This window comes from Strongyloides ratti, assembly GCF_001040885.1.
Source record: "Strongyloides ratti genome assembly S_ratti_ED321, chromosome : X".
Classification (NCBI taxonomy): Eukaryota; Metazoa; Nematoda; class Chromadorea; order Rhabditida; family Strongyloididae; genus Strongyloides; species Strongyloides ratti.
Window position 1 is genome coordinate 2679352 of NC_037309.1, and position 11687 is coordinate 2691038.

General features: G+C 18.5%; 3 protein-coding genes across 3 annotated transcripts; 2 read left to right on the forward strand and 1 right to left on the reverse strand.

Annotated features, from left to right (window-relative positions):
* Window positions 1-2034: 2034 nt before the first annotated feature.
* On the forward strand, window positions 2035-7054 carry SRAE_X000057700 (Hypothetical protein; the record flags this gene model as incomplete). Its single annotated transcript, XM_024644938.1, has 8 exons — window positions 2035-2073; window positions 2385-2399; window positions 2465-2765; window positions 2843-3417; window positions 3740-4202; window positions 4308-4484; window positions 5430-5552; window positions 7023-7054. The coding sequence occupies 8 exons, from the start codon at window positions 2035-2037 to the stop codon at window positions 7052-7054; spliced, it is 1725 nt and encodes a 574-aa protein (XP_024510446.1).
* Window positions 7055-8004: 950 nt separating this feature from the next.
* On the forward strand, window positions 8005-9034 carry SRAE_X000057800 (Delta(3,5)-Delta(2,4)-dienoyl-CoA isomerase, mitochondrial; the record flags this gene model as incomplete). The annotated part of the gene is made up of 3 exons (XM_024644939.1): window positions 8005-8114; window positions 8185-8288; window positions 8412-9034. 3 exons carry the CDS (start codon window positions 8005-8007, stop codon window positions 9032-9034), a joined length of 837 nt encoding a protein of 278 aa, XP_024510447.1.
* A 57-nt stretch (window positions 9035-9091) lies between these two features.
* SRAE_X000057900 (Saposin B domain and Saposin-like domain-containing protein) lies at window positions 9092-9528 on the reverse strand (the record flags this gene model as incomplete). The annotated part of the gene is made up of 2 exons (XM_024644940.1): window positions 9092-9340; window positions 9412-9528. The coding sequence occupies 2 exons, from the start codon at window positions 9526-9528 to the stop codon at window positions 9092-9094; spliced, it is 366 nt and encodes a 121-aa protein (XP_024510448.1).
* Between the last annotated feature and the right edge of the window lie 2159 nt (window positions 9529-11687).

Genomic DNA, 11687 nt, shown 5'->3' on the forward strand with positions numbered 1-11687 from the left:
TATTTTATTAAAGCTGACAATAACAGAAAAAATTACTTTATTTAATGCACTATATTTTATTATTAAGTGAAATAAATATAATGTTTTAAATTTTAATTTATCTCTATTTTTAACAAATATTCAAAAAATTTTCTTTTCTCCTCCTATTTTTATATATTTTCTTTAATGTATTACAATACCAATAAAGGTTTAATGAAATTTTTATTATCTAATAGTGATAAACTAACTTTAAAAATTATAAGAGCATTTTTAATAAATTATATTTATAAGTTTTATTATTAAGTATGAATATTTTAAAAATTTATATCTATATATGAGACATTTATAAAAAAAAAATGTTTTTAATTAATTTTTATATAATAAAGTAAAAAAAGATCACATTTATATAAATTAAATAACTCTCACTAGTCCATACTTGAAATACATCAATTTTATATAGAAGTGAAAGGTTACATCAAAAATCCTTCCCACATATTAATTCTTTTCTTTTTTCTTCAATAAAGAAGAAAATCTTTTTTAGAAAAATGGTAAAAAATATATATAATTAGTTTGATTATTAATTGTAACTATAATTATTATTCAATTAAATTTTTTATTTACATAATAAATAAATAATAGATTAAAAAATTTTTAACTTTAAAATAGTTATTATTTAATAGTATGATAAAATTTTTAAAAAAAAAAAGGCTAGTTATACTTTATAAAACATTCTTTAAGTAATGGGAGAGGACATTTTAGGATTTAATTAAGTTTGATGTTAGCTCATCTTTTAAATAAATTTCTCAAACAATCTTTCTTGTCAATTATAAAAAAAATAATATTACATTTAGACTAAATATGTATAAAATAAAGATAAAACTAGAAAATATAATAAGAGAATAATTTTTTATTTTATTGTACAAAAATATAATCATTTTTCATGGATGATGTTTCACAAAGTTTAGTCTTCCAATTTTTATATCATTAACTTTTCTTACTATAAAATAATCTTTTTTATGTATATATATATATAATTCTATTTTATAACACAAAATTTTATTCTATAAATTTTTTTTAGTAATTTTTAACTTCTATTAGATATATTTTGAAGATGAAGGAAAATAATAAATACGCAGCAGGAGCATAGAATTAATAAATATTTGTTTTTAAATAAATAAACTACTATAATTAAGTAAATTTTGTAAAAAAAAAAAAGAAAAAAAAAATTTTTTTTACAAAATTTAATTATTTTTTACACGAAAAAATAGATATTTATGTTTCTTAATTGTGAATGGTAAAGTATAGTTAAAACAAAAATAAGTATCATTCAAGATTTAAATGTTATGATGTAAATGATGTTTTTTTTCTCTTTTTCTTCTATTTAAAAAAAAAATAAAAATAAATTTTATTATTAAATTTAATATTTTAATTTTTTTTTTTCCTTATTTTTTAGACCTAGATCAAGTAACACAAAATTTTAAAAGAAAGATTATATTTATTTCAATTTACAGAAAAAAAAAATAATAATTTTTATCTATATTCATAAGAAAATTGTATATTATATTTTGGATAAAGTTAATGAATGTGTTATATTCCTAATCAAACTTTTTTAATTAAACAACCATAAATTAAAAATTTTTTTGTCCTTGTACAACATCATTAAACGTCACTGATAAATATCTTTAAAGTTTGTCAAAATAAATTATTAATTTATATATATATATACATATATATTTTTAATTTATATTAATGACAAAAAGTGTTTAATTTATCAAATTAAAAAATATTGTCAAAGACTTTTAATTAATAATATACATATATAATGTAATAATAATTTTGCAATAATTTTAATTAATATAAAATTTAATTTTTTTTTTCATTACTTCTTAAAAAATTACCCTAATGCATTAATTTAAAAATTATTATTAAAAATGTATAAAAAAGAATTTTTTTATTTAATCCATATAAAAAGGTTAATAAAACTAATTTTGAAACATGAAGAAATGAAGACATGATAAAAATGTAAATAAAGACAAATTATATATATTAAGTAAAATGATTTGGATAAAATCGACCAAAACTTTTCTTATTCATGTTAGTGTTTTATGTGTTATCATCTATTAAATTCTTAAAGGATAGTAAATGATATATAGAAATATATAGAAAAATTTTTGTGTTTATAGCACTATAACCTTGGTATTACATCATTATATCATCAATTGTTCATATATACACATATCTTTACAAAGTATTTTGTTTATCATATCAAATATTTCCTCACCAAACATAATTTTATCATCTTTTATATTTTTTTTTCCTGTCTTATTATTGTTTTAAAAAAAAAAAATTTGATAAAAATAATTTGTATAAATTTTAATTTTAATATTATTATTATAATAATAAAGACAATTGTAAGAAATGTAAGTGTTTTTGACTATTTTTACTTAATAATACTACTATTCTATCATTTAAATACTATTTCTAGAGAATGCTTAAAAATATATCAAATTTTAATAGAAAAATTGGGTTTTCAAATAAAAACTATAATGCTTCTAAAAATCAAAACATTTTAAATAAAATAAATTTAAGCTTTCTATCACTTATCTTATTATTATCTAGTATCATTCAAATTGTAAATTGTCATGTTGTTGATGGGATTTCAAAAAATGATATAAAGCTATTGGAACAACAACAATTTGTCGTGAAATCTGAAAGTACAACCTTTGAAATGATCGCTAAAAAAATAAGTGAAAAGTGGAAACACTTCAATATGAAGCATGCAATACGTAGGTTAATAAATTTTTTAATAAAAATTTTTAATATCTAAAAAAAATGTTTGTTAATCTTTTTGTATTTTTTTAAGCAACAGAATTACATGAATATAAAAATGATCTTACAATATTATTAAAACAATTAGATGAGGCTATTGAAAAGAGTGATAAAATTAAATTAAATAAATTTGCCCCAGTCTCTTCTATTTTACCAAATATGAAATCTGGATATATGAAAAAAAGAATAGAAATACTTAGAAATCAAGCAACCAGTCCAATAGTTATTGGAAATAAAATTGATATTTATGAAAGTTCTGGAGAACAATATGAAAATGAAGAATTATTGCCATTAAATACTTATCAAGAAATAGATGGAAATGATAATAAAATATCATCAGAATCAGAATATGACACAACATTCTATGATAATAACGTTAATTATGATGGATATATTTTAGATAATTTAAAAAAAGATATGACTACTACCAAAAAAATGTTTAATGATAAGGAGATGAATGATATAAAAATGACAACAAAATCTATAAAAATGTCAATTTCAAAAGAAACTGATAATAATAAGGTAGTTGATGAGAATGAGTCTCCTCAACCCTTACAACATAGATTGTCGGCATCAATTCCATTAAGAAGTAACCAATTTATACCAACAGTAAGAAACATAAAAAGCCATACATTATCATATGTATGATAGAAAAAAAAGGACTTAATTATCCTTATTTTTAATATTTATTTCACATAGTTTGCACTTATAATCAAATATTTATGAGTAAATTATGTATATTAAAAATGAATATATTTATCTCTATATTAACAATAGAGTTGTAGAAAATATTATCAGTAAAAAAAACTTTTTTTGTTAATTTACTAATTGTACTTTTTATATTTATTTAAGTTTTTTTTAAAGATAAACTTAAAGATTCTAAAAAAAAATGTTATAATAATATTATTCTAACAATAATAATTTTTTTTAGGTTAATCATACATCTATTGAATGTCAAAAACTTACTCAAACAGAATTGATAAATGAATTAAAACAAAAAGGAACATATAATCCAGATTTAATGGCATGGGATGCATCAGGTTTGTTAAGATTTTTAGATAGAACAATATCTGATCAATATGAATCAAGAAAACAAAGTAGTCATATGAATAGTGAACAAACAGTTAAACGAAATATTGAAGCATTAGAAAGAATTTTAATGGAATTAGACTTAAAATGTGATATTAGGCAACCTGAAGTTATAGCTAAATTAAAAAATTTATCGATTCATACACCAAGGAGAACAGTATCATCACCATCATTAAGAATGGATAAGGAAAAAATTCGGTCAAAAAGGCGTGCTTTTGTAGATGATAATTTTTTACAATCATTTAATCAAACAAATCATAATGAAAACTTTAATTTAAACATAAGTAAAGGACCAAAAATAATTGGTAAGTTAAAATAATATAAAAAAAATAATTTTTAAAGTTTATCAATTTTAAAAAAAAAAAATTTTTTTTATATTACTAAAATAATGTATTTATTAAAATATATAGGTGAAGTATATATAGTTCCATTCGGCTGTGATAAACGGGGTGAGGAAGAGGACGGTTATTTACGGTTATGTGGAGCATGCCAAGGAATAAGAAGGTTACCAGAAAATTTTTTCCCTCCTTTTATAAATGAAGTGATGTGTGATGAAGATAAATCTTGCCTTTACTTTTATGATTTCGGTAAGTTAATTATAAATAAAAAAAAAAAAAAAGTTTAAAGAAGTAAAATTGTTGATTTGATTTATGAACTTTTAAAAATCAAAAACTATATTATAAATTAAATTCAAATAAATTAACTATAATTTCTTTATAATTATAATAAGGAAAAAAGAAATAAAAAATATAAGAATAATAAGAAAGAGGAAATGTATATAATGATAAATATTAAAGATAATAAGATAATATTATCAATAATAATAATCCCTTTTTTTTGTTAACATATATTATTTAAATAGTTACATTGAGATGTATAGAATTTAGAAGGAAATTTTTTTTTTTTGCAAAAACGTATATTTTTATAATTATATCTTAAAATTTTATAACTTCTTTTAGCGTAATCAGTTTATCTATCCTACAAATAATATTTTTATAAGTATTTTGTAATAGGCTAATGATATATGTATTTTATATAGTTGGAGGAATATAATTAGCTTTGTTAGGCTTAAATATGATATAGATAAACGCTAACAATGCTCAGCGGAAGTCTTTTTAATAAAAATGAATTTTTATTATTTAAATGATTTTGTATTATATGCATGTATTTGCAGTAAAAAAAAAAAAAAAGACAAATTTAGTAATTGTGAAAATATATAAATTTCTCCTCCCTTTTAATTTCTATTCTTCTGTACTTTCTTATCTAAGGTTGTGAATGGATCTTTTTTTTTAAGGAAATAAAAAACAATGTTTTATGATAATAAAACTGTCTTAAAATTAGAGGATGTTTCAATAGATTGAAAGATGTATAGATGTTAAATAAATTATCTTTAATATAATGTTTTTTTGTTAAACATCAATTATTCTATGAAAATAAAATTTAATTTTAAACAATTTTTTATGAAAGATGTTTGAAAAAAAATATAAAACAAAATAATAAAAGCGTACTTTTTTAATGAATCATTTTTTTAGCTCATGGTCGTTGTAATCAAAAACATATGAATTTTGTAGTGTTAAGAAATGTTGGAACAAGTGATTGTCAGATATGGGAAAAATATAATTTAAATGTTCGAGTCTCATGTGAATGCTTTGTAGGTAAGTATATTCTGTTTTTTTTATTAAATTTCTACAAAAAAAATTGAAACAAATTCTTTTGTTCTTTTTATTTTTTTTTCAAAAATAACAAAAAGAAGTTGAAAAAAAAAGATACTTTTATAAAACTGTTGATAAATTATTTTATATATAAGGATGTGAAAGATTAAAATGCTTAAGGGAATTAAATGATAAATATATACATATCTTCATTAAATAAGTCATTTGTTCCTTAACAAGTTGACAAATTATGTTTAGACTCCTCCAATTTAGTAAATAGTAAATCAAAAAATTATAAGAGAATGACAAAAAGTGTTATATATAAAAAAAATTGTTAAAATAAATTTTCTTCATCATATGTAATATTAAAAAATTAAATATATTTATCCATAAATGCCCTTAAACTTGTAGTTTACATTAAAAGGCAATGTGGGTATTTGAATGGTAATATTTTATTATAAACACACACGTTAAATAATAAGAATGATCCTTCTTAAAAAAGATTTAATAAGTTTGAGTTAAAAATATTTCACAGGAGTGCTTATATTTTTTCACATTACCAAAAAGTATATAAAAACATTTTTTTTAAAATAAAATTATTGATAAATTTATGTTAGGTTAATTATTAACAAATAACATTATAAATAATAAAATACTAAACAAACGTTTTGGTATTAAAAAAAGTATAAACAATTTATGAATAAATATTTTATGAAAAAAAGTTTATTCTAATTCTTAAAAATATTTAATAGTTTAGCTCAAAAATAATTATTTAAGGACATTTAAATAAGGAAATAAATAAATATAAATAGTGTTAATTTAATCTTAATAAGTAGCTTGCATAATTTTTTTATCTATTATTAGTAAAATTTTCAATATTCATCATAAATAGCGTAACAAATTTAAGAAAAAAAAAGTCTTTAAGAAATCAAATTATTTGCCTTCTATTATTTTAAACTTTTTAATATATATATTATATATTGGTCCGATAATTAAAATATAATTGGATAAAAAATCTTTCTATTTTTTACTGTTTATAGACAAAATTAGTTGATTTAAGATTTTTAATTAATTTATTAAAAAGAAACACTTATATTAAATACTATGTTAATTAGAAGACAAGATAAACTTTTTTTCATAAATTAACATTTTACACAAAAATTTTTGAATAATGATTTAAAAGATAAAAGTTTTAAGTATACATATATTCTTATATATTAAAAGATACCCACTGTGAATTTTATGGGTATTTTATATAATAATATTTAGTTAATATTTAAAGTTAATAAAATAAAGTTAGTGTCATGAAGTGTTAAAATTTTATAGTAGATGATTGAATATAATTTAAAACTAAAATTTATAAATATTAAAAAAGAAACTTATTAGTTATTAAGACAAAGAATATTACATATATGTATTATTTTAAAAATTTATACTTTCTTTATAAATCTTTAATGATTTGTTATATTACAGATGAAACATCATTCTTTGCAAAATATGTTTAACCTGAAGTACAAAATTAAAATATACATATATTTATATATATTAAAAGATTTAAATAAATGAAGAATGAAAGAATATTTATTTACACGAGATAAATAAAAGCTAACCATATTTTTAAAAATTATTTAAAAAAAAAAAAAAACAGAAAGAAAATAAAGATTACTTGATGATAGTTTATGAAATAAATATATGAAACAGGTAAAACATTAATGGAAAGCTTTTACGGCAAAAACAATTTTTTTCTTCACTTTAAATATTTTTCAATTTCTTAATATCATTATATTATACTTTTTTTTCTAAACATATTTTTATCATTCTACTTTTTTTTATGTCACAATCACATGTTTACACAAAAGTTTACAATAAATTTATTAAATCAATTCTGTCATCTTTTATATTTTTTTATTAAAATTTTTTTTATTTCCCTTTAATTTAATAAATAACTATACTTATCATTAATTATAAAGAAAAAAAAAATAATTATTTTCTAACAGGTTGTTAAATATGAAATTTTTTTTCTTATTTGAAAAATAAAATATACAATATGATTTTTTTTTAAAATGATAAACAAACATATATTAATACATTTGTGATAATAAAAATTTTTATTTTAAAAGTAAAGATGTGCTGGTTAATCTAGGAAAAAAAAAATTGTATCATTAAATGTAATCAGTTTATTTTTTTTTTGTTAAACAAAAAAGGTTAAAAAAAAGAAATCATATTTCAAAAGAATTAATTTTGTATCTTATCAATAAATGTAGTTTATAGTCTTCAATAAATGACAATATTCAAATACAATGTATAAAATCTATGGATGACAGCAGGTTACAATTATCTAAGAAAATAACAAACTAATATTTATATATATTATTATTTTCTACCAATAATATTTAATAAATTAAATTTTTTTTATTATTGTTTATGTGTTATATCTAAAAAAAAATAACTAATTATGAGTTTGATATATTCTTTTATAAAAATAGAAAGATTGCCTAATTTTGTAACTCATGTCCAATTAAATCGTCCAAAAAAGTTTAATGCTTTAAATATTAAATTATGGAAGTATGTTTTTTTCAAATATTTTTTTAAATATTATTTTATAAATATTTATAAACATTTTTTTTTTCTATAGAGAAATTGGAGATGCTTTTAAAATGTTAACGGAAGATGAAAATACAAGGGTTATCGTTTTATCAGGAAATGGAAAAAATTTTTGTGCTGGCATTGATTTATATGGTATGAAATAAAATATATATATATATAAATATACAAATGATATTTTTGTAAAAAATATTAGAAAAAAAAATTAATTTATTAAAAATATTTTCTTAAAATAATTATAAATTTTTTCATTTTAAGATTCTCAAAAACTTTTTAATAATCCTGAAATGGATGATCTTGATAATGCTAGAAAAAGCAGGAAAATAAGAAATACTATTCTTGAGTTACAATCATACTTTAACGTTATTGAAGAATGTTTAAAACCAGTTATTGTTGTGGTACATGGTTTATGTATTGGAGCAGGTGTAGATATGATAACAGCTTGTGATATACGTTTTGCAACAACAGATGCCATATTTTCCGTTAAAGAAGTTGATATTGGTATGGCTGCTGATGTTGGAACATTAAATAGATTACCTAAAATAGTCGGAAATGAAGGATGGATAAAAGAAATTTCATTTACAGGAAAAAATTTTACAAGTGATGAAGGATACAAAAATGGTTTAATAGGACATATTTATGAGGATAAAGAAACATGTTTAAATAAAGCAATACAATTAGCACAAATTATTGGAGAAAAAAGTCCAGTTGCAGTTCAAGGAACTAAAGCTATACTTAATTATGCTCGAGATCATACAGTAAAAGAAAGTTTAGATTATGTAGCTAATTGGAACTCATCACAATTAATCACAAATGATTTAATTGAATCTGTTGGAGCATTTATTACAAAAAGTGGTAAACCAAAATATTCTAAATTATAATAAAAAAAAATTTTAAGAATTATTTATCAAATTATATAGTTTAGTGTTTGTTTATAATTATAAAAAAGTACCATCGTACTTTCTAGCTAAAGGATTGTTTGGAATTGGTTCTTTATCTTTTCCAGATCCTTCAATAAATTCTTCCAATGGCAAAGATTTTTCATTAACTTTGCATAATTTAACAGTTTCGCATATTTCATGTTCATTATTATTTTTTAAAAGTTCCAATGCTTCTAATGTAAATCCATTAAGACATCTTTTTGCTTCTAATTTATTAGGATATTCATTACATGTTTTTTTTAATTTCTAGAAAATATATACATATAAAAAGAAGTGAAATAATTTATATGTATAAATATTTAATGAAAAAAACAAACCTCAATAAAAGTATTTCCATGTTCATCATATTCTTTTTTATAACTTCCAATTATCTTTAAACATAAAGTACACAATAAATCTTTACTTAGTAACTTAAATGAAGTCTCTGGTGGCATATCAATTTTATCTATCTTATCAATTAGAATATATTGATGATGATCTTCTTCATTATTTGATTTCTTTTTTTCAGTTTTGTTAGATGCTATTGGGGAATATAAAAGTATTAATATTAATAATAATAATATAAATTTTTTATTAAAAATGAATACACTACTACCATACATTTTTTTTGTTTGTAAAAAAAAAAATTCTTCTTTATAATAAAATTAGAAAGTAACTTTTTAAGAAAGATCTTTTTTCTATAAAATAAACATTTTTATAAATAATAAAAATAGAACATTTTAATACATTTATACATATATTTATATACATATAAAAATTAACCTTTAAAAAATTTTTTAACGAGACACAATATATATATATATATGATATAATCAAAAATTGATTTATCAATACTTATAAAATATATTATTTTTGTTATATTATTTTAAATTGTATCGTATTTTTATAAAAATTTTGTCTCTCCTTAATAGTAGAGGTAATTTCATATCAACTTTAACTTGAAAATATTTTCTTTTTTTTTTCATCAATGGAAACATAATTGTTGAAAGTAATAGCGTATTAAAAGTAGATGATAATTGATAATATAATAATTGCTAAAACGAGTTACCTTCTATATACCAAATGATTAATACAAATTTCTAGATTATTGGAGGTAGTTTTCGTCTTCATATATTTCTTTATTTTCTACAGAATTACAAATTATTTTTTTTGTTAAATATTATTAAAAAGAAACTCTTTTTGATGGTTATACAAAATTTAACCTTTTTAATCTGTCAATGAAAAAAAAATATTTTATATAATGTTAAAATATTAATGTTGATTAAATTTTTTTTTGTTTATTTTCTATAATAAATAAATCATATTAATATTATAAATTTTTTTAACCTTGTTCCAGTTTATTTATTAAAATTCAATTAATATTTTATTAAAAGCAAAATTTAAAAGTATCTAAATATATTAAAATATTTATAAGATATTAATGTTATTTGTCATTATTGGAAAAAAAAAAATTTGATTATGTCAATTTAAGGTAAAATGTAATCTAGGTTAAAGAAATTGATAAAAAAAGAAGATGAAATTTACAATAATGTTAATTCAATGTAAATAAATCTTTTTTTTGAAAATTATTGAAATATTAAAAATTAAAAATTTTTCAAATGAATTGTTTATTAAAATATGAAAAATTTATTTTTCTTTATATGTACTTTAACTCAATTTTTGTTTTAAATATAATAAGCTTATATAAAAGTTATTAATATTTTATAATAATTATGTTAAAACACTAAAATTTATTAATAACATGAATATTCAGACAAAATTCTCTATAAATAATTAAATAATATACATATTATTTATCAAAGAGCATTCAAACTAAATAATCAAATACCTGGAACTTTAATATTTAAAATCTATACCTGCTTCATTAAACAGCTATAAGCTGGTCAAATTAATGATACATTTAAAAAAAGGTAATTAAATTGTTTATTTATAGTTAATAAGATTAAACTTGCATAATAAGAATATTATGTAGAAATTTTGTTAAACATCAAATGTCAGACATCTATATGTTTAAGTTAAAAATTATTCCTCGCTATTTTTAATGATGTTATCAATTAAATGTATATGCAAAACAATTTTTACCATATAATTAAAAAATATATTATCAACAAAATTATAATAAACACCTTTTTTTTTCTTACTTTTAAGTGTAATGTAAATGTTTTATGACCGAAACGATAACTTAACTGAATACTGCATGATAATATAAAATATACTTTTCAAATATTGAAGGAAATCTTATATAAAAAAGTACTTTTCAAATTTGTTTTTTATTAAATATTTACTTTTTAAATAAAAACTTATATCATCAATGTTTTATCTTAATAAAATACTAGTCATTTTATCTGCCATAAAGTTACCAATTTTATTATAAAAAAAGAATAAAGTGTTTTCTGATCAAAGTAATTATATTATTTTTATTTTAAAAATTAAAAAAATAATACATTCATTTAATTTCTTTTTGATTAAATCAAAGAATTTTTTTTAAGAAATTTATCACAAAAAAATAAAGACTAAAGTGTTATTATTAATTTTATAGAAAATAATAAAGAAAAGTTTTACACTTAAAAATGTACTTAAATGTCAAACAGAA